This window comes from Phaseolus vulgaris, chromosome 3 (genome assembly GCF_051622355.1).
Source record: "Phaseolus vulgaris cultivar YP4 chromosome 3, ASM5162235v1, whole genome shotgun sequence".
Classification (NCBI taxonomy): domain Eukaryota; kingdom Viridiplantae; phylum Streptophyta; class Magnoliopsida; order Fabales; family Fabaceae; genus Phaseolus; species Phaseolus vulgaris.
Window position 1 is genome coordinate 7,099,807 of NC_143500.1, and position 25,403 is coordinate 7,125,209.

Sequence of the window (25,403 nt, forward strand, 5' to 3'; positions counted from 1 at the left end):
TTAATATTCCGGTGTCATTTAAAATATATCACTTATACTCTAAAGGTTATTTTCTAGATCCTTAAATAGTTGATGTATTATTAGAGTTCTAGATGTTCGGGGATATTTTTAGTTCTTCTTCCACTTAGAATTGTTATTGTTTAGGAAGTAAGTAACTATTGAATGAAAAGTGAACTTGTTTAGAAATTGCCTTCTAATTCTTCAAAGTCACTTAAAAAATAGAAATTTTTTTATAATAGGTTCTCCGGTAAACCTTCCTTGAAAGTGGATACCTCTCAAGTTTATCTAAGTACCCTACACACATGCATTTGCTTATGTACCAAGGACAATCACAACAACAAATCTCTACATAGATAACAAATTAATCTAATTTATATAAATCAAATGTTGTAAAATAATTTTAATCAAGTCAAGCAAACTTAGTTAATTATTTTAAGAGAAAAAATAATTAATTTATTATAATAAATGTATCAGAATTATTGTAATTAACTATATGTATTACAACTTATCATAACAAATTATAAAATATTAATCTTTTAATGCGTTATTATAAATAATTAAATTTAAATTTAAATAAACCAAACAATCAATAAAATCAGCAAATTAATTTTCACAAATACGTTGAAATTGAAGTTATTAAATCATATGATTAATTTATATTACCTATTTAAATTTTGTATAAATCTAAAGACTTAAACTTAATTTTCATATATATATATGTATTATTATACGGTAAAGTTAATGTAAAGCTATAGGATGTCTCATACTTTTAGTATACGCTCCCATGAAGTTACCAAAAAAGTTATTCTAATAATAAATCGTTAATATATTATATTGTTTTTTATTGATATAAAGTTTTTTGTATAAATATAAAGTGCTTATTAAGGTCCTACCCAACAACTCATTGTATAAGAAATTTGATCCTTGAGTACACTTTTCTTAAGTATGAATCTTATTATCGAGTAACTATCATTTCTTACACGAACAACTACCTACCTTATTAGGTTTTTTTAAAACACATTATAGTTGGAACATGAGAGATCTTGCACGAACACAAAGTGTCTTCAATAGCAATCAAGGTGTGTGACTATAAGATGTATTATATATAATTAATATACTTTATGCTAAATTATTTTCTACGCTTTCTATAGAAAAATAATTACCTAATAAAGCCTTTATAATATGATTTAGTAAGAGTACAAAAGAAGAAAAGGCGATTCAATAAACTATTTCCATGAATAAGTTGTTGGAGACAATCCTTACTTCAAAATAAAATATGCCTAAGTATTATTTTTCTTCTTCTTAATTTTTCAATTGATTCAATTTAAATATCATTAATAGTTTTCTTAAAACTATTATCTCACCTTTATTTTTATTGCTAATAGTGTATCAAATGAGAATTTTTTTAAATATCCATCAACAAATATTTATAAAGAATAATTATATTATATAAATATCACATTATACATATGTCTCTATCTCAATGTCACCATTGATCATATGGCACATGCATATCAACTCATCAATTTCATATAAATATTACCATATATTAATCATCAACACCATCTTATCATCAAGATCATCTAGTATGTATCATTTGACTAAGGTCATTTAAACTTTCATACCAATGTTTGAGTAATGCTACTTTATTATATAACCTAACAAGTTTAAGATTACTATTTTCGCCACTTCATCACACTTGAGTGACCACATTTTATTTAAGCAATAACACGTAACAACATGGTCTCATAACTTGCAAAATCTCATGTACCATTGCTACTTATCAATGCACGATTGACTTTTTCGTCATTTAAGTGTTATTTTTTTCAAATAAGAGATAATTGTTTAGACCTCTCTTGCTCAAATCTCAAACTTGAGTTATATACTTTGTGACTTGAGTTTCTATGATAACACTTGTGTTACATTGAATGATGCATGCAATGATGATTTACTAGTTAAATGTTGTTTGAGTCGTAGTTTAATGTTTGAGCTATATAATCTCTAAAAACATATTTCACAATACATACATATAACATAAAATACCACTATTATAAAACACCCGATTCTTCTTACAATCATCTCCCTAATAACCCACAATTCTCACATTACTAAGACATCAACATCTCCACTTGTTCATATTACTAAGACATTCCTATTCTTCAGTCGATTGAAACATGTCGAATATAAACTTTCCTAAACTCAAAAAAAAAAAAAAAAACCCTAACATGTTTTAACGAAAAATGTTGTTTTAATTGTTATTTTAATTTTGGTAACGCTTAAAAGAACCGTAACATGCGCGATAAAATTTGTATTTTTCACTAGTTTTAATAACATAATTATGAAATTTATTTTTTATGATAAAAATATAACTATGAATTGATTAAAATAAAATAAAAATAAGATACGTAGTATAAAAATAAGCTATGTAGTATAAAAATAACTTACATCATTTTAAACTTTGAAAACAATAAATAAACTGAAGTAAAAAATATTTCCAACATCTAACAGTTAAGAAAATCCTCATGTGTTTTTAGTTGATAAACTTCAGGCTCAAAATTTAACAGTTTAAAAAAAATTAAAAAATATTTCTCAACAAAAAAGCTAAAGCCTAAAAAATTGATTTTGTTTTTTACAATTTTAGTCTCTAATTTTTAATCATCCGTAATCATGTTTTTTAATGTGGATTTAAGCAATTTTGATTCTTAATTTTTAATCATTCATAATTTTATTCAATTTTCAGTTTAATTATATCTAACTTTTCATTATATTATACATTATAAAAAAATTTTGAGATATTAGTGGAGTAGGAGTTGTATAAACTTGTTATAAATGTAACTTTATAACGATTTATATATTTTTTACAAACTGAAAATTAAACAAAGTTTTGGGTAATTAAAAACTGACAAATTAAAATTGCGTAGAAGATCATGAACGAAAAATTATAAGGAGAAAATTATTTTTTTTTGTAAATACAGACAATAAATTACAATTAAGTTAAAACTAAATTAAAACATGCAGTTGTTTTTAAACTTTGGAATAACACTTTTAGTTTTTGTAATATATGTTTAATTTTGTCTTCTCAATAATCTTCTTATTTAGATTAGTCTCTCAATTTTTATTTTTGCTTTTTAGGAATTTTTTTATTTTTGTTGCACACTACAGATTTTTTTCCTTCCTAAATAAAAAAATTTTGTATCTAGAAATATAAGCAAACCCCTTTTGAAGTATATTGACCCAATTTTCTCTTAGATTGACCCTAATTATCTACAACTACAATTACTAAAAAAATTTATCTTACATAAAGAACATTTATATATAAGTTAAATAAATTATTTAACACTATTTTACTTAATATACTTATAAATAGAACACCATAACTAAACAACATAGAATTTTTTTTTCTTTTGACTCCTGATCTTCAATTTAATCTAAGAACGATTGCTTGTACATGATTTTGCATCTGCCATTTTTGTTGTGTTGAAATATCTTCCACGGTACTCAATTTCTCTGTCCATGTGACATACTACTTTTCTGAAATTCAAAGCTTCCTCAAAATTCGAGAAACGGAAACAAATAAAAAATTTAAACTGAAGCATTACGTTTTAAATAGTAGTTTTATATATTATTTTATTTTTCCTAAGAAATACATTTTAAACATAATTTTATATTATGAAATGTTTTTTTGTCAATGAGATAACACATCACACACAACCTTGTAACATATATATTAATACGGATATTGATACGATACAGACACGGAGATAGGAGATACGTATAATCTCTAAAATGTAAGATACGAGAGACAAATCTTTATATTATATAATTATGAATTATATAAATTGACAATAAAGATTTATGTGCACAAGTATGTTTTAGATTATTTTTTAGAACAAAAAAATGTTTTTTTATGACTAGTTCAAAATGATTTGTTTTTTATTTTTATAATTATAATAAAAATTTATACAATAAATTTGAATTTTTAGAAAATTAATGTACTTTTCATTTTTAAAGTTGTATTAAAACAGTACTAGAATTGTCAGAAATCCAACAAATACTTTTTGAATTTGACATTTCACGGATACGTATTCTATAAGTGTCATACAAGTGTCGGTGTCCGAGTATCTGACACCGACACGCCATTTAAAAGGAGTGTCGGAGCTTCATAGGTGATTTGATAATGAATCAGTTCAATAAAATATAATAAGTTATTAAAAATTATGATATGATCTTAAAAAAATGAATTTTAAGTTTAATTTAATTTTATAGTATCAACTTATAGTTAAAATTTACATCCAACAATTATATATGAAATATTTTTATATTGTGAGATTTTTTAATATTTTTTCTTAAATTTAAGAATTAAGAAATTTTCACTCCTTGTCAAGAAAAGGTTTAGAGATACATGTATAATATAAACCATGAAAATTGTCATTAAATATGTGATATGAAATTGCGAACGGTGGCAAATAAACATGAATAAATTGATTGCATTAATTTTATAGTAAATAAAATATTAATTTATAAATTATTTAAAATAATTTTTAATTTGATTATTATAACAATTAATTATATTTTTTTCTATAAAATTAGTTTATAATTAATGATTTTGTAGTGTTAAGTTTTAAATTAAAACTTCACATTTACTTTTTTTCATCGTTTATTTAAAGATAACTTTATAGAAATATTACAGTTACTTATAAATGTTTTATATATAGAGAAAGACTATGTGGTAAAAGAAACTATATTAAGTGGGTCCATCTTTTTGTTTTTTCTTGAAAGTGTTTTATATTTGATAAAGAACACACACTCGTATATTTCTTTTCGAAAAAATTATCAAAAAAGTGTGTAAAGTGTATTGAAAATACTTTAAATTGGATATTTTCAAAACTATTATTATTTTTAAAGTAACATAGTTATTGTCTTAAGAAATTTTAAGATGATTTTCAATATAAAGGGTTTTTCCTAAAATAGAAGAGTCTGATAAAAGCTGTGCTATTGTTTTTGCTTAAAAATTAAAAAATATTAAATACTTCTATTACTTAGATAAGTGAAAATGTTTTGTTGTATTAAATTCAACTTCACTCTCCCAAAGAAAATAAAAAATAAAAATTCTACTTCAACGTCAATATAAGAATTTTTTATTTTTTTATTTATCCAATTAAAAAAAAAGACATTTGAATTAAAAGACAATTAAGAGATAGGATTATTACTTTTTAATAAGAAAAAAATAAGAAATAATGGAAGATGACTTCAATCTAACTCCATATAGTTATTATTCGTAAAATTTATGTAATTAGAACCCAAATTTTATGTTCGTCATTTATTGCAAACTATAAGAGAATGTTTATTAAATACTATATATTCCACCACATGCAAATAATCAATTAAGTAAATTTGTCAATAGTGTCAAAATCCAAGATCAATAACAGAGAATTGTTTGCATGATTGCACAAGTATTTTAAAATTTTAAAAAGTTACAAATAAAATAAATTATTAAAGAGATTAATAGATATTTCAATTATTAGTTATAAATAAATCCGTATTAAAGAGATAAATAGATTAACTTGAGAAAATTATGAAAATGTTTGTTTAAATTAAAACACATTATATCTATTGATATGCTATGTCAAAATTTAGATTAGTTAAACACTAAAAATCTTATAAAGTCAATCTAGTTAAGAAAGAAAAACGAGTTTTACATTATACAAAACTTAGATTGAGTTAAGATAAAATTAATTTGATTTGAATAATAAAAACTTAAAAAAAAAAGAAAAAAGAAACGCAAATTGTGTAGAAAGCAGTTTCAATTTTTTTCTTGTTCAAAAGTAAAATTTGTAACCGACTTGTATATATAATTCTTCACAGAAACTTATGCAATGAACTAAATTGTATTGTTTGGTTTTTTCTACTCTTCACAACTCCAATTAATTAATGTTGCTACTTGTATGAAATTAAATAATTAAATGTCCTTTATACACATGAAAATTTAAATGCAATCAACTTTATTATATAGTAAATTTACAAATGTTGATTTATATTTATTAAGATATATTATAATAAATACTATAAATATTCTTATTTATAATTTTTTTCTATAATTCTTCTATTTATTTAAGAGAACGAGACACCAAAATCGGATTCAATTCCTCATATAACACTATTTACACTTTATTTCCGCATCTAACACTTTTTATTTTATTTTCCTATTTAACACCTTTTTGTTTTTATTTCCATATCTAACACCATTTCAAAAGTAAAATAATATAAAATTAATGTAAATGTATACTTAATGCATAAAAATGAGTAGGCACTTTAATATTATCTGTGTGTTCACTACTAATACTAATTGACTTTGATTTTTTTATAATTATATCATATACTTTTTACTTAAAATTAACATGATTACATCATTAATAATAATAAAAATAAATATTAATTTATGTTTATAGATTCAACTTTTATGTTGTTGTGGGGTTTAATTTTTTATTTAAAAAAAACTAAACATTTTTAATTTATTAATCTTTTATTTTTATTTTATAAAAACTCATTTCTTTATTCATTAATAACTATTTTAAATATTAAAAATATTTATTTTTTTAATGCATTCAAATTTTTTTTTTTTTTACTTTTGAGATGGTACAAGAGAAATAAAAATAAAAAGATGCTAAATATAAATAGGAAAGTAAAAACAAAAAAGTACTAGAAAAATAAAAGTGTAAATATTGCTATATTATGAATTGAGTCACAAAATCATTCAAAATTTAAAATTTGAAAATGAATCATCTATTTCCATTCAAAATCGTCCCTTCAGATATACCAAATGTTTTAGAAAAAAAAAATAAAAAATGACAACAAGCTTGTAATACCAAAATAAAATTAAATATTGATATAAGGATAAAATAGAAATAAGAATGAAAAATTTCGTTTATATAAAAATATATAATATAATGTTTATTAGTTTTATTTTTTATTTTTACAAAGTTAAAAAAAATTAGTTGGAGTTTGTTAGATAGGAACAGTAGAGAATATCCGATTAATTAATATGTAATGGATAAACAGTTAAAGAAGAATTTGCGGAATTAAATAAAAAATGAAATAATTAGCGGGTAAGAAGAGAAGACGCAGAAAAGGAGTGAAAAGCGAAAACGTGTGAGGCACATTGTAATGCATTTGTCACGGAAAAAACTATGGTCTACGGAACGGGACGGGTTAGATCTTGATCTTTCACTGCCACTGTCTCTCTCTCTCTCTCTTCGTTTCTCTGTATAAATTCTCACACCTCTTCATTCCTCTCATTCCCTCCCTCTCTCCCTCTTAATTCTTCTTACTCTCTCACTTCAGATCTCTCTTTCATTCATCATTCAAGGTAAATTCCACCCATCCAAGCAAATGCATCTCTTTTCGTCTTTCCTTTCTTCCATTATTTCCCTTTTGATCTCTTTCCTTTTCTTGGCTGCAAGTAACTTTTTTTTTCCTACCCATTTTCTGTTTCTTTGCTTTCTTTCGATTTCGACTTCTGGGTGTTATTGTTTCGGCCCCAATTGCCACCTTTTTTTTTATGTGGGATTCTTTTTTTTTTTTTTAATTTTGGGTCGGTTGGATGATCACTGGATCTGTCGGTTTGGCTTGTTCCGTATGAATAGTGTTGTTAGATCTGGTGTCTGAATTTTTATCATGTGGGGATTTGGATTCCACATTTGTCTCTTCTTTAGTATATTTTGGTGATGTGTGTGTCTGCATGTGTTTATTAGCTGAACATTTCAATCATATATGTTTAACATTTTGAATTTTCGTATCTAATGTTGTTTCTCTCTCTGGATCTGTTTGTATTTCTGTGTTTGATCTGCATGGGAAGTGTGGATCTTGTTCTTCCTGTGGTTATAGTCGGGATTGCGTAGCATTCTCTTGGAAATGATGTTGGTGGACGAGTTTTGTTGTATCTATGGTCTTTTCAATTGTATGCTGCTTTGGATCTTGATATGTTTGGGAGTGAGTTTGGAATTTGCATTGTTTATGCGTTATTTTGAGTTTGGATCATTGTGTGTGTTTTGTGGCGCAGGCTGCTAGACAAGAATAAAAAATGGTGAAAATTTGCTGCATTGGAGCTGGTTATGTCGGTGGGCCAACCATGGCCGTGATTGCCCTGAAGTGTCCTGAGGTTGAGGTGGTGGTGGTGGATATTGCCGCTCCACGAATCAATGCGTGGAACAGCGACCATCTTCCCATATATGAGCCTGGGCTTGATGATGTGGTGAAGCAGTGCAGGGGGAAGAACCTCTTCTTCAGCACTGATGTGGAGAAGCATGTTGCTGAGGCTGACATTGTCTTTGTTTCGGTGAACACGCCGACAAAAACTCAGGGGCTTGGAGCTGGCAAGGCAGCTGATCTCACATATTGGGAGAGTGCTGCTAGGATGATTGCTGATGTTTCGAAAACAGACAAGATTGTGGTCGAAAAATCAACTGTGCCTGTGAAAACGGCTGAGGCAATTGAGAGGATTTTGACTCACAACAGGAAAGGCATCAATTTCACAATTCTGTCAAACCCTGAGTTTCTTGCTGAGGGCACAGCGATTGCAGACTTGTTTAAGCCGGATCGAGTCCTTATTGGAGGCAGGGAAACCCCAGAAGGTCAAAAGGCTATTCATGCTCTGAGAGATGTATATGCACATTGGGTTCCTCTTGATAGAATCCTTTGCACCAATTTGTGGTCTGCTGAACTCTCAAAGCTTGCAGCCAATGCTTTTCTGGCCCAGAGGATCTCCTCTGTGAATGCCATGTCAGCACTTTGTGAGGCAACTGGTGCTGATGTCTCACAGGTGTCTCACTCAATTGGCACAGACTCAAGAATTGGACCAAAGTTCTTGAATGCCAGTGTTGGTTTTGGTGGATCATGCTTTCAGAAGGACATATTGAACTTGGTGTATATCTGCGAGTGCAATGGCCTCCCTGAGGTGGCTAACTACTGGAAACAGGTCATTAAGGTGAACGACTACCAGAAAAACCGGTTTGTGAACCGTGTGGTTTCTTCCATGTTCAACACAGTTTCAGGTAAGAAAATTGCTGTTCTGGGATTTGCTTTCAAGAAGGACACTGGTGACACTAGGGAGACCCCAGCCATTGATGTGTGCAAGGGCCTCTTGGGAGACAAGGCCAAATTGAGCATATATGATCCTCAGGTTTCTGAGGACCAAATCATGAGGGATTTGGCCATGAAAAAGTTTGATTGGGACCACCCTGCCCATCTTCAACCACTTAGCCCCACTTCCAACAAGCAAGTATCTGTGGTTTGGGATGCCTATGAGGCAATCAAGGATGCACATGGTATCTGCATCATGACCGAGTGGGATGAGTTCAAGAACCTTGATTACCAAAAGGTTCATGACAGCATGCAGAAGCCTGCATTCGTTTTTGATGGCCGCAATGTTGTTGATGTCAACAAGCTGAGGGAAATTGGTTTCATTGTTTACTCCATTGGCAAACCTCTAGATTCATGGCTCAAGGACATGCCTGCAGTGGCTTAAAGGAAAAAAGCAGAGTTTGGAGCTACCTTTTTGGGAAGAATGTGTTGGTCTTTCAGAGTGATTGCCCTATCCTCCTGATATGCTATCATCTTGCAGTTCATATAGTTTAGATTTCTGTTACTGTTATTTCTTTCATGTTACTTTTATTTGATCAGGTTTTACCCCAAAGTTAGAGAGCTTAATTGCCTGAGTATCATGGTCTTTAGCTCTTTAAAAGTCCTTATTTTGGTGACCTGGTTTATCGTAATAAACAAGTACTGAGGAATTCTTATACAACGGATATCATTGGTTTCATTAATGTTCTTTTGTTACTTTCTATGAGCTTTAAGAAATCATTATAAAATTCCACTTTGAAATGAAAAATGTCTTTTGTTGTTGGCAGCAACACACAGGTGAATCTCTATAAAGTATAAGTTAAATTATATTATTAGTTATTAACATAGCACGTGTTGCATGTGGACTTCATAAATTTGTCCTGAGATGATTGAGGAATGTTGAGATTTCTAATGTACTGTACCCTCTTTTTTCACACCCACGAAATTCCATACAAAATCTTCTGATAGTTTTAATTTTTTATTACACACCATAATAGTTAAAAAATATCCCAGTAAAGTGACGAGATTTTGTCTTTTTCTTTTTTCTAGAGGATACTTCCGTCATTTCCATAGTCCTTTTCTGGTTGGTTTGGGGAATGAAAAAGTTAAAGAGTGTGAAAGAGGGGAAGGATGAAGATTTGAAAAGAAAGTTCACTATTTTTGAATTAGGGTATGAGTGAATGTGTGAAATCTTTTTTATTGAAATGATATTATATTATTATATTATTATATTTTAAATTATTTTTATATTTTAAATTATTATATTTTAAATTATTTTTAATGTTGTAAATGCTAATATTATAAATTTATCCTTATAAAAAAATATATTAATTAATTTAAAATACATTTTAGTTAATTAAAATGATATTATATTATTTAATTTGTATTATATATATATATTAAGTATATAATTTTATTCATATAAATATTAATGATAATTTTCATTATTATTATGAGAAAGTTAATATATTTTAAAAAGTAAATGAGTATTTAAAATTTGGGTAAAATTTAAAATATTATGATATATGAAAAGAATATTAAATAATAATCAATAATATAAAAATCTGAATATTAAATAGTAATTTAACAGTATTCAACATGAAAAAGTATCTAATATAATAAAAATGAAATGTTCAACTAATAAATATTTATAATTTTTAAATTTGAATCATTAAAATGGATTCTCATTAATAAAAGATTCATAAAAAATAATTACATAAATACTTTTAGTTTAAATTATTATGTCAATTCAATAGTGTAATATAAAAAATATATAATTATTCTAAATTTTTAATATTAAAATGGATACTCAATAATTAAACAAAATAATAATAATTATATTAATAAAATAATTATATTATTTTTATTTTATTTATAGAATTTAAATATTTAAATTCTCATCAATAAAATCAAATCTCAATTATTATAATATATCAATTTTATTCTATTATTTATATTTTTAGAATTTAAATATATAAATGGATTTTGTATTCTCATTAATAAATCAAAATCTAGATTATTATAATATTTAATTAAATTAAATTATTTATACTTTTAGAATTTAAATATTTAAATTGATTTTTTATTCTTATTAATAAATCAAAATCTAAATTACTATAATATATAATCGAATTCTGAATAATAGAATATAAATAAAATTACTAAAATAATTTGAAATAATATTTTTATTAATTTTTATTAATAAGAATTTTTTTAAAATATTTCTAAAAATAAATACAAACAAAATATTAAATTAGAACAAAAAACACACAAAAAAACACCTAAAAATTAAAGGAAAAATAAAAAACAAAATTTTGAAAAAAAGATGAAGATAATCAAATATGCTTTGTTTTAAAAAACAACATAGATTATCCACTACTTTTAGGAGTCTAATTGATTATCTTCCCTTAAAAAAAATCTAATCAATTGTGTTGAATATCTTAATAGCATAATCAATTATGTCTATTCAACTAATAGCATAAAATTTCAAATAATGTATTTTATTAATTTTGATTAATAAGAAAAAATATTGTTTTAATGTTTATAAAAATAAATATAAATAGAATATTAAATAGAACAAAAAAAAACACAAAAATACCTAAAAATCAAAGAAAAAAAACAAAATTTAGAAAATTTGGAAAAAAAAAGAACATAACTGATTATGCTTTGCTTTTGAAAAAACAACATAATCGATTATCCATTATTTTTGGGAGCCTAAATACTATAATTGATTATATCTATTTTAACACACACCACATGATTGATTATCCTCATAAAAATAAAGGCTAATTGATTATGTTGTATGCTTAATCTATTATCAACTATTTTTTTTGACATAATCGATTAAGTCCTATGTGTTTTTTCTTACATAATCGATTAGACAGTGTGAAAAATCTTAAAATTATTATTTATAATTTTATTATTATTTTATAAATTAATCTGAAATATTATTATTATTTTAATATTTATATTGTTAATATTAATAATACTTTTTTTATTATAAATATATTTATATTATTTTAATTTTTTATTACACACCGTAATAGTTAAAAAAATATCCCAGTAATTTCGTTGTCTTTTTCTTTTTTCTAAAGGATAGTTCCGTCATTCATTGTGGTTTTGGGGAAAGAAAAAGTGAAGGGAAGTTAGGAGGATTTGAGAAGAAAAGTTGAGTGTTTTAGATTAGCATAAGATAGAGTAAATGTGTGAGAAATTTTATTAAAATACGTTAATTATGTGATGGTTGTAAGAGTATTATTTTAAATTATTTTTAATGATGTAAATGGCAAGATTACAAATTTATTTTTATATAAAAAGTTAGAAAATAAAATATTAATTAATTTAAAGTATGTTTTAGTTAATTAAAATAATTTGTATTATGTTATATATATATATATATTTGTATTAAATTATGAAGAACATAATTTTATTCATATAAGAATATTAATATTAATGATAATTTTCATATTAATATTATTATGAAAAATTTAATATATTTTAAAAAGGAAATGAGTATTTAAAATTTGGGTAAGAAATTTTTTGTGTATGTTTAAAATGTAACCATATTATGATATATGAAAAGAATATTAAATAATAATCAATAACATGAAAATCTGAATATTAAATAGCAATTTTATCAATATTTAACATGAAAAATGACCTAGTATAATAAAAATGAAATATTCATGACAATAAATATTTATAATTTTTAAATTTGAATCATTAATGTTGATTATTAATATAAATTTTATTACTCTTAAATTATTTACCGTTATATTATTACATTAATGGTCAATTTGTAAGACTGTTAGTATTCATATTTTATAGTTTCTACTAATTATAATTTTATTATATTATTGAAATAAATCAAAATGGATCAGTCCAACAATTTTGCAATTTTTTTGAAATTACTACGTTTAATAAGTTTTTACAACTTTTTACCTTATGTTATTTTCTTCGGTTAGTTTCTACAATTAAAATGGATTCCCATATCTCAATTCAACAGTGTAAGATAAAAAAATATATAATTATTCTAAATTTTTAATATTAAAATAGATACTCATTCATAAAAGAAAAATTAATAATTATATTATTTTTATTTTTATTTATAGAATTTAAATATTTAAATTCTTATTATTAAAATTAAATCTGAATTACTATAATATATCAATTGAATTCTATTATTTATATTTTTAGAACTTAAATATTTAAATGGATTTTGTATTTTCATTAATAAATCAAAATCTAGATTATTATAATATATAATTATATTCTATTATTTATACTTTTAGAATTTAAATATTTAAATGAATTTTCTATTCTTATTAATAAATCAAAATCTAAATTACTATAATATATATAATATATAATTGAATTCTGAATAATAGAATATAAATAAAATTACTAAAATAATTTGAAATAATATTTTTATTAATTATTATTAATAAGAAAGCATATTTTTTTAATATTTTTAAAAATAAATACAAACAGAATATTAAATTAGAAAAAAAACCCTCAAAATCAAAGAAAAAATCATAAAAAATTAAATTGGAAAATTTGGAGAGAAAAAAAATGAACATAACCAATTATGTTTTGCCTTGAAAAACAACATAATCAATTATCCACTGTTTTTATGAACCTAATCGATTATGTCTTCCCTTAAAAAAAAAAATCTAATAAATTATGTTGAATATCTGAATAGCATAATTGATTATGTCTATTTTAACACACACTTAATAGCATATAATTTCAAATAATGTATTTTATTAATTCTGATTAATAAAAAAAATATTTTTTTAATATTTCTAAAAATAAATACAAATAGAATATTAAATTACAACAAAAAAAGAAACAAAAGAAACCTAAAAATCAAAGGAAAAATCATAAAAACAAAATTTGGAAAAAAAATAACATAACTCATTATGCTTTGCTTTTAAAAAAACAACATAATCAATTACCCACTACTTTTGGGAGCCTAATTGATTATACATTTCCTTAAAAAAAGAATCTAATCGATTATGTTAAATATCTGAATAACATAATCAATTATGGCTATTTTAACACACACCACATAATTGATTATCCTCTTAAAAATAGAGGCTAATTGATTATGTTGTATGTTTAATAGATGATCAACTATTTTTTAGGACATAATCGATTAAGTCCTATGTGCTTTTTCTTACATAATCGATTAGACACTGTAAAAAATCTTAAAATTGTTATTTAAAATTTTATTATTATTTTATAAATTAATTTGAAATATTATTATTATTTTTATATTTATATTATTAATATTAATAATACTTTTTTATTATAAATATATTTATATTTTTAGGTATATAGGTGTTTTTATTTTATTAAAAATATATTTAATATTTTTTTATTTTGAATATATTAAATATTTTTTGGATATTTACAGTTTATTTGGAATAAAATTAAATAAAATTAAGTGATTTAAATTATTTTTTATTATATATTGAGGGTAAAAACGTAAGTTTATAAGTGCTTATGTGGTTTTTTCTTCTTTTGTAGATGTTTGTCTTCAATAATTTAAAACACAAAAAATTATTCATCTTTCCCTTTCCAGACCCCTCCTCTCTCGTACATCTGTTGATGCAAAAAAGGGGTGTACTTTCACATCCGTTCGCGTGAGTAGTGCATCTCCTAATCCAAACACAGTGCTAAAGAGTATGATATTATTTTTTTGGTTTAATATAAATGCAGAAAAAATGATTTTTTTATTTGATTGAGAAAAAAAATTGAGTTTTTGAGATACAATTTTTAAATATGTTTCCTTTTATTTTTCTTTAATTTAAATTTAAATTTTTTTATTTTTTTCTTCGTATTTTCTTTTCATTTAGGCTTATTTTCCTTATGTCTTTATTTGCATTCACTATTATTTTGGAGATCTACAAACAAGAGTGTGGAAAGTTAGTGTGATAACTCTTGATTATTTTCTTTTCACTTAGGCGTATCTGTCTTAAGTCTTTATTTGTATTCACTATTTCTTTAGACACACAAAAAAAGTGTGGAAAGGCGGTGTGATAACTCTGAATAAAAGTAAGATTTTAAGAAAAACATAATAAAAGTTGTCTTTTAAGCTTGAAAGTTTGACATGTGTTTTTAATCTTTTGAAGAAACTTTTTTGAACTGGACTTTGACATAAGAGTTTGAGTGAATATACTTACACTACAAAGAATAGAAGAAATCAAGTTGAAAGAGTTAAAATTTACACAATAGGCACTAGACAGTCAAAGGTCAATAGTAAACAAAACTCAAGAGAAGCTGAAGAATAATTAGTTAGTTAGATTTAGATTAGTTTTCTGTGCTCGTTTCAAGGATCACCCATTTATAAAAATTTTGAACTCTATAAATAGATATTAGCTTACCATACTTAACATATATACATAACAAGTAGATTAACAAGACTTAGGCGCCACAATAGTTGTAGTTTAGTTTTCAGTTTTTAGTTTTTTGTTAATTTTGTCATTTAGAGTTCTATAGACGTTTTTCATTTTTCTTCTCTATACTTTTTACATTCTACAGTTTATCATTTTTAAGTGAATTTAGTTCTAAAATTTGGTAACAATGAATTACGATGGTCTATTTGGTCTATTTTAGTGTTTTCTTCCTTAATTTTTTTTTTGGGAAATCTATTTTCGATTGAAAGTAGTTTTCTAAGAACATTCAAATCGATTGGTCATGTTTTCTTTAGTGATAAGGAATCCAGATTTTAGCTTCTTACATTTGAAGTTGAAGATTATTGAATCATATTTTTGTACCTTGTTTTTCATTTTAGTATTGAAATTCAATTTTCTTGTTTGTAACGATTTAAATTTTTATTCTTTTATGTTTCTATACTTTTCGTTTTTTTAGTTTGCATGTTCAATTCATTTTTATTTCAGTTTTATTTAATCGCAATTTGTATTTTTCATTATGTTTTACATTTTCTGTACATTAAGTTTATGCATTTTAATTTTCTATCTTTTATATTTCTACAATTTACATTCCTCGCACTTTACATTTATGCAATTTAGTTTTCTCACACTTTACATTTTAGTCATTTACTCTTAGAAGCTTTCATATTTTTTTCGTTTTCTTTTAGTAGAACTATTAGTTAGTCTAGTAAATAATTGTTGACTGGAGAATCTATTAGTTGTACTTAACATCTTTTGCACAAGTCATTTTACTTTTCTGCATAAGAACTATTGGACTAGTAAGTGATTACGGTCTAACAGTTGTACTTAGGTTCTTTTACTTTAGCTCTTTTAGCTTTTAGTTTACATTATATTTTCATGTATTTAATATTCTATCATTTACTTTTCAGCTCTTTACATTAAAGTGTTGATAGACAATCTGTTAGATGATGGTTTATAGACGATGTATTTTTCACTACTGTTTTAAATTCTTTTTTTTTTTCATTCCAATTCCCCATTATTAATTTGTGAAAGAAAGAATACATAAAATGATTCTCATATAACATCTTTTCTTTGGACTGACCTAGGTTGATCCTATATTACATTAGGGGAAACTTAATTTTATATTTTTTTCTCAACAATGAATAAATTAAATAATTAAGACACTTTAGGGTGTCTCAACCCTTTTACTTCCTTTACCAGCTTCTTATACTCCAAACCAATATTAAACAACAAAATAAATATCATAAAGGAGCTCATCCCTTTTTTTTCTTTTTTTCTTTTTGATCGGCAATAAAAAATAAATAAATGGGAACCACTTCAGGGGTGGTTCAACCCTTATACATAAAGAGCAAAACACCTTACCATACTCCTACCACGAAACACCTACCTGATTATCTAAGGAACAACCAAACTAACTATAGGAAAACATTAAATTATCATCCTCATACAATCCACTGGGTTCAAAACCCAATTAGAGTACCCGAAGGAAGCACAATGAGACTTTGCTAAATCCACGACCAAACCTTTACCTGGACCAAGGCGAATACTTCGAGCGCATCTACCACCCCCCTATCAAAGGACACACAATTCCTATGATTCCAAATACCACTCACAACTCCAACCCAAATTGCACCCCAAACGTCATTAATCGAATCTGAAGCCTGACTTAACCTGAACTGTAGAAAGTTTGCCAAAGGATCCTTATGAATAACGAAGGATACGCCTAGCCACTTAAAACAAAGACACCAAACACGCCAAGCGAAATCGCAGACGAAAAACAGATGATTGGACGACTCTTCCACCATCCCACACAGACAACACAAAGGATTCTCAATCACCACCTCGCGTCTTTCCAGATTTACCCTAGTAGCAACCTTATTCTCTATCACCCTCCAAGCTGTGAACAAAGCAGAAGGCAAGGCTTTGCACCTCCACAACTTACTGTAAACTGGAGGGACCTCCCCAACTGTATCCTTCCTAACTTGAACATAGGCTGAGTTAACCGTAAAAGTTTTGAACCCCCAGCCTTCCAAATCCAACAATCTTCCTTCCCCAGTTCCAACTTCGCCCCTTGCAACAGCTGAACCAACTGCTCCTCCAGAGGCTTCTCCCATTTGAAAAAGGATCTACGCCAAACAAAGTGCCACACCCAAACACCATCAATCCAATTCCCAAGCTCAACCACCTTTGCATCTTTAGCCAAACTAAGGGAAAACAGTCTCGGGAAAACGACCTTCAAAGCTCCACAACTCAGCCAACTGTCCTCCCAGAAAGAGATACCCTTCCCATCACCAACATCCCACTGAAAACCATCTTCAAAACTTCTTCCCCAACCCTCCGAAGCCCACACCTCCATCAAATCTTTCCACCAAAGGGAACCCTTTCTGATTTTACCCACCTCTCTCAAATTTCTCCAACCACCATATTTAGAAACAAGGATTTCTTTCCACAAACCTCCTTTATCCGTACCCAACCTCCAAATCCACTTACCTAACAAAGCCAGATTAAACTTCCTAAGGTCAATAACACCAAGACCCCCATAATCACGAGGCTCACAAACTTTTTTCCAGGAGATCCAAGCGATCTTCCTACCATCAGAACCCCACCCCCAAAGGAAATTCCTTTGTAGCCGAACTAGCTTCTCTGCCACCACAGACGGTAACTTGAATAGTGACATAAAAAATAGCGGAATTGAGGACAAAACAGACTTTATCAAACAAATCCTCCCAGCCAAAGATAAACACCTACCTCTCCACCTTGAAAGTTTACCCTGAACTCTCTCTAACACCCCGCTCCAAAAAGCACCCGCTTGTGACTTCCTCCTACCAGCAATCCTAAATAAACAAACGGGGTCACCATCACTTTACAATTAAGAATAGCCGCAAAATGTTGAAGCAAGCTCTGACTCAACCCCAACCCGCCAATTCTACTTTTCAAAAAATTCACCTTAAGCCCAGAGGCGAGCTCGAAGCAGAGTAGAATCGCCTTAATATTGAATACACTTTTTGTATTAGCTTCACAAAAGAATAAAGTGTCGTCAGCATATTGTAACATATTTACTTTCACATTAGCCTTGCCAACCACCAAACTGTCAATCAAACTCTTCTCTTCTGCCATCCTAGAAACCCCAGTCAATCCTTCCGCAACTATAAGAAAAAGAAACGGGGCAAGCGGATCACCTTGACAAAGTCCCTTCCTAGGAATAAACTCCCTAGTTGGGCTACCGTTCACAAGCACAGAGACTGAAGCAGATTCTAGGCAACCTTTTATCCAACAAATCCATTGGACACAAAAGCCCAGCCTTTCAAGCATATAATAAAGAAAATCCCAACTTACCGAGTCATATGCCTTCTCGTAGTCAACTTTGAAGAAAACACAACTCTTCCTTTTCCTTTTATATTCTTCCAACACCTCATTAGCCACTAACACACTGTCTAACAAGCCCCTACCTTCCAGGAAAGCTGACTGTCTAAAATCAATAACTTTACTTATCACCTTTTTCAGGCGTAAAGACAATGCTTTGGAGATAATCTTATAGAGACATCCAACTAACGAAATAGGCCTGAATTCGCCAAGTTGCTGGGGATTTTCGACTTTTGGAACTAAACATAGGAATGAAGCATTTGAGCCTCTAGGCCAATTACTCTGAGACGCAAAATCCTTCACTGCTGACAACACATCCAACTTTATAATTTCCCAACAATGCTTTAAGAAACCAAAATTAAAACCATCAGGGCCAGGACTCTTAGAGCTATCACAATTCCATACCGCACCCCTTATTTCATCTTCAAAGAAGTCTGCAATCAACAACTCATTGTCCTCCTCCGAAATAGAGTTGAACCTAACATTATCCAACCTTACCTGACACCCTTCTTTTCTGGCAAACCTATCCTCAAAGTAAACACGGACCTTGTCCTTGATCACCTCCTTATCCTCACACCACCGGCCGTCAACAAACATCCCATGTAACTCATTCCTCGCCCTTCTCCACTTCACAGACGAGTGAAAGAACTTTGTGTTAAGATCTCCCTGTTTCAACCACTTTTGTCTTGCTTTTTGGGACATGATTGCCTCTTGTTTAAACATAACTTTATTAAGGTCAGCTAACAAAGATCTTCTTTCCTCCCTTTCTGATTCATCCAAGCCTCTATCATCATCTTTTATATCTAACACGTTGATCCTCTTTTGCAACTCCTCACTAGCAAGGTTGACATCCCCAAAAACCTCTTTGTTCCAAACTTTTAAATCCGCTTTAAGTTTTTTCAATTTCTCTTTGAAAATAAAAATTCCACGTCCTTGTACATCATAGCTAGCCCATTTTGTCCTCACAAAATCTTTAAATCTACTATCTCTATGCCAAACATCTAAGCACCTAAAAGGTCTCGGACCCCAGTCAACAGACACTTCTTTAAGAACAACTGCACAGTGGTCCGAGATAGATCTGTTTAGGACAAACTGTTGACAATGGGGCCAAGCATCGAGCCATTCTCTTGACACAAGAACCCTGTCAATTCTACTTTTCACCATTCCATTTGGTTTATACCAAGTAAACTTCCTGCCAACTAACGGGATATCTTCTAACTCTGATTTTTCAATGAATTCATTGAATCCTTTTATTTCTCTAGAATAATCTGACTCTGAGATCGAACTTTTCCTCTCCTCTTGGTGTCTGATTGAGTTAAAATCTCCGATAACACACCATGCCTTCGAAAGTTGAGTCAGCCTAAAACCACTAATCTCATCCCAAACTTCTTTCCTTTCCCGTAAAGAGCCAGAGCAATAAACATTCACAATTGTTACATGTACCCCAATACCAACCTTCCAGAAACCCTCTATAATCGTGAAATTCCTTCCATTAACATTATTGGACATCTGAAAAGACTTTTTATTCCAATCGTAAGGACCCCACCAGCATTATTGTTTGCTTTATTTACGACCCAATCAACTTCATTACTTCCCCAGATAAGACAGACTTTCTCCCTACTAACCTCAGAACATTTTGTCTCTTGTAGGCACATCATATCCACCTGTTCCTTACTAACCATATCACTTAAGTACTTTCTCTTCAAGGTACCTCCTAAACCTCTAACATTCAAACTAATTATTTTCATTGACAAACTTTTCTGATCTCCCCCTTGCCTTCCTCCCCTCACTACCTTCCCAGAAAGACAAAGCATGTAAACTATTAATGACAATGACAAAACAAACATGTCCACCCTCGCATCCACCAAATTATGATCAACACACGGTAAAACTGCAACATCGTACTTAACTTCTTCTACTCCCGTTACTTTCCTAGATGCTAGGATCACGGAACGATTAACTTCCTTTACCTCCAAAAAAAACTTAGGACCTCCTTTACCCTCACCGCTTTGTCCCTTGGAGTAATAGACATATTATTCACCACCCCTAAAGAAAGCCTTGAAGAGATGCCAATACCTTTCCTTTCCAACACCAACAAAACATCACTATGACCCTCCCTCAGCCCAACTCCTGTTCTCGAATACTCTCTTCTTCTTGGCCCGCCAACCTAACCTCCGTTCCCTGTAAATCAATACTTGCTTCTTGTTCTCTCACGCTCGCCCACGGACATCCAAGCAATCTCCCGCCGCTCCCCATGCCCGGAGACGTGAACCACTCTCTGCCCGTCGACGCCGCTTGGAGGGCTGACCACCTCCGTCACCACCAAGCTTTCACACCGTGGACTTGCACCTCCAATTTTTACTGCCTCCCACGTGACAGACAGAGTGTTCCTGCTCAAGAACTGGGCTAGTTCCAAAAGAATTTCCTACCCAGCCCAAGTATCCCACTGGCCCAACATACCACTAGCAAAAAAACTCTTCATTCTCCTCCAGTTGTGATTTTGAGGAAACTGCATTTAATGCTTGATGGCTTGCATGCTCTACATTATTACTAAGTAGGTGAGAGAAGGTCCCCTCATTAAATAGGGACCCGCGTGCCATCAAAGCCCCACTCACGACCTCATTCCTCTCTCCTCTCTGCTCATAAATGAGTTATTCAACCCCTCCACCTGCACCTCCAGAATTTCCTGCACATCTTCTCTCTCCTTATTTAATGCACAACATTCCTCAACTCTCTGCACTTGTTCTCTCTCCTTATTTAATGCACAAAGTTCCTCAACCATACCCATTAAACCCTACTCACCAGCGGACCAAGCCTGGGCCACTCCCTCAATTTTTGTTTGCACCACTTTCTACTCACCCTTCGATTCTACTAGCTTGGTGGCAAGGAATATTCTCTAAGGAGCCAACAACTTTTACTGCACGTCTTAAACTCTCTTGGGACTCATCAGCCACGTGCATAAAGCATGTACCTATCCAAATGTTCTGTAATTTCCACGTACCTATCCAAATTGCATCCAGTTCCCTTTCCAAAGAAGAAGCGTCAACCACACCATGAAACCTAACAAACCCAAACCTCTGACTCCTTGCATTAAGTTTTCTGGAAATGAAAACATCCAATACTCTTCTCCATATTTGAAAAACTTTCCACAAATTAAGTGATCGAGAAAGTTAGTAAAGAAGTACGAAATATCAGCCATCATCTTTCACCTTACCTAAACATTCTCTCTACAATGATAACAATGAAGGAGCTCCTATTATACATATCACATAGCTTCCTATCTATACTGTCTTTCTATTACATCAATCAATCAGATTCATAGTTTATTCATAGACAATATTATTTATATTTTCTTTCCATCACGTGGTTAGTGTTTTCCTTCCTGCAAACCATCAAAAAAAAAAGTTCTCTACTAAGGAGATAAAGTTAAAGTTAGTAATACTAGTTGATTAGACCATATACTTAATTGATTTTTTCACTAAATACCACTCCTGCTCCTCTTAGAACCATTATAAATAAACATTATTAAAAATTACAGCCTACTTGAAACAGAAACAGTATCTCATAACCTCACACAGTCATTTTGTCATCTATTTCACATTCCCTTTCTCCTCTACTTACTGAGAGATCTCAACCATTCCTTAGGGTCCATACACCATTAAGGATATGTAATAGCAACCGAATATTCTTGACTAGATATCCATGTCCAGGCCTTGAGTTGTGCCAAAGTGAAAAATCTCGACACAATCTACTCTACCTTTTTTAAAGATAACTTAATTTTATAATCTGATGTAACTAAGGATATATCAAGGAGTTGCATATGCTTTAGGATAAATCCATTTAGAAATAAGTGAAGAGAAAGATGTCAAGTATTTTTTCCTTAGAAATAAGTTCTTGAATGCCAGTGCTGGTTTTGGTGGATCATGTGCTTTCAGAAGGACATATTGAACTTGGTCTCCCTGAGGTGCAATGGCCTCCCTGAGGTGACTTACTACTGGAAACAGGTCATTAAGGTGAACGACTACCAGAAAAACCTGTTTGTGAACAGTGTGGTTTCTTCCATGTTAAACACAGTTTCAGGTAAGAAAATTGCAGTGGCTTAAAGGAAAAAGCAGAGTTTGCCCTATCCTCCTGATATGCTATCATCTTGCAGTTCATATAGTTTAGATTTCTGTTACTGTTTTTCTTTCATGTTACTTTTATTTGATCAGGTTTTACCCCAAAGTTAGAGAGCTTAATTGCCTGAGTATCATGGTCTTTAGCTCGCTAAAAATCTTTATTTTTGGTTTATTGTAATAAACAAGTACTGAGGAATTCTTGTACAACGGATATCATTGGTTTCATTCATGTTCTTTTCTATAAGCTTTAACAAATCATTATAAAAATCCACTTTGAAATGAAAAATGACTTTTGTTGTGAGCAGCTAACTCAGGTGAATCTCTATAAAGTACTATAAAAAGTTATAAAGTATAAGCTAAATTATATTTATTCTCTTTACAATTTCGTACAATTATGTTCGATTAGTTTTTACAACTTTTTATTTTCATTTATTTCTATCAATTAGTTTTTACAAGTAAAATGAATTTTTATTAATAAAGATTAAAAAAGGTAATTACATAAATATTTTTAATTTAAAACATATCTAAAAAATATATAATTATTCTAAATTTTTAATATTGAAATGACACTAATTAATTAAAACAAAAAATTAATAATTACACTAATAAAATAACTATATTATTATTTTTATTTATAAAATTTAAATATTTAAATTCTTATTAATAAAATTAAATCAGAATTACTATAATATATCAATTTTTAGAATTTAAATATTTAAATGGATTTTCTATTCTTATTAATAAATCAAAATCAAAATTACTATAATATATAATATAATTGAATTCTGAATAATAGAATATAAATAAAATTACTAAAATAATAGCCTATGATTTCAAATAATATTTTTATTAATAAAAAAATATTTTTTAAAATAAATACGAACAGAATATTACATTAAAACAAAAAAAAACACCTCAAAATCAAAGAAAAAATCATAAAAACAAAATTTGGAAAAAAAATCAACATAACCAATTATGCTTTGCCTTAAAAAAACAACATAATCAATTATCCACTATTTTTAGGAGCCTAATCGATTATGTCTTTCCTAAAAAAAGAATATAACAATTTTGTTTAACATCTGAATAGCATAATCAATTATGTAAATTTTAACACACACCTAATAACATATAATTTCAAATAATTTATTTTATTAATTCTGATTAATAAGAAAAATATTTTTTTTTAATATTACTAAAAATAAATACAAATAGAATATTAAATTAGAACAAAAAAAACCTAAAAATCAAAGGAAAAATCATAAAAACAAAAATTAGAAATTTGAAAAAAAAAAGGAACATATAACTGATTATGCTTTGCTTTTAAAAAAACAACATAACCAATTATCCACTATTTTTGGGAGTCGATTATACATTTCCTTAAAAAGGAATTAATCGATTATGTTAAATATTTGAATAGCATAATCGATTATGTCTATTTTAACACATTCCACATAATTGATTATCCTCTTAAAAATAGAGGCTAATTGATTATGTTATATGTTTAATCGATTATCAACTATTTTTTAGGACATAATCGATTAAGTCCTATGTGTATGTTTTATTGCTTGGCTAGTGTGGAGTCGTTGTTTTGCATGGCTTGGAGTGCAGTTTGTGTCCCATAATGATCCACTGCTAAATTTTTCTCAGTTTAGATTGTGTAATGCGTCTGCTTTAGCAAGTGAGATGTGGGGAGTGATTTGGATTACAGTGGTAAGTGAGTTGTGGAAGCATAGAAACAATGTAATCTTTAATGGGAGAGTTGTCGATGGTTTAGAAGTGGCTGCTTTGGTTCAAGTGAAGACTTGGTCTTGGATTACGTCCAAGTCTCTCTCTGGTTTGTTCTCCTTTTCCGAGTGGTGTCTCGAACCTTTGGTCTATATGACTATGTTTTCTTGAATTATTTTTTAGCTCAGATTGTATGGGTTGAGTTAGGATTGTTTAGTAATTCTAGGCGTCTGGCGGTGTGAGTGTTGAGATGGAGTGTCTTAGGTATCTTATGTTTGTATAAGGGTTGAACCACCCTTGAAGTGGTTCACATTTATTTATTTTTTATTGCCGATAAAAAAATGTGTTTTTTATTGCATAATCGATTAGACAGTGTGAAAAATCTTAAAATTATTATTTATAATTTTATTATTATTTTAATATTTATATTATTAATATTAATAATACTTTTTTTTATTATAAATATATAAATATATTTATATTTTTAGGTATATAGGTATTTTTATTTTATTAAAAATATATTTTTTATTTTTTATTTTTATTTTGAATATATTAAATATTTTTTTGATATGTACATTATTTGGAATAAAATTAAGTGATTTTAATTAATTTGTATTATATATTGAGGGTAAAAACATAAGTTTGTAAGTGCTTATGTGGC

The 25,403-nt window shown here is 28.5% G+C and overlaps 1 protein-coding gene across 1 annotated transcript; it reads left to right on the forward strand.

Moving 5' to 3' along the window:
* Window positions 1–7,092: 7,092 nt before the first annotated feature.
* On the forward strand, window positions 7,093–9,799 carry UGD1 (UDP-glucose dehydrogenase 1). The gene is made up of 2 exons (XM_068606466.2): window positions 7,093–7,366; window positions 8,060–9,799. The coding sequence occupies exon 2, from the start codon at window positions 8,081–8,083 to the stop codon at window positions 9,521–9,523; it is 1,443 nt and encodes a 480-aa protein (XP_068462567.1). The 5' UTR covers window positions 7,093–7,366; window positions 8,060–8,080; the 3' UTR covers window positions 9,524–9,799.
* Window positions 9,800–25,403: the final 15,604 nt, after the last annotated feature.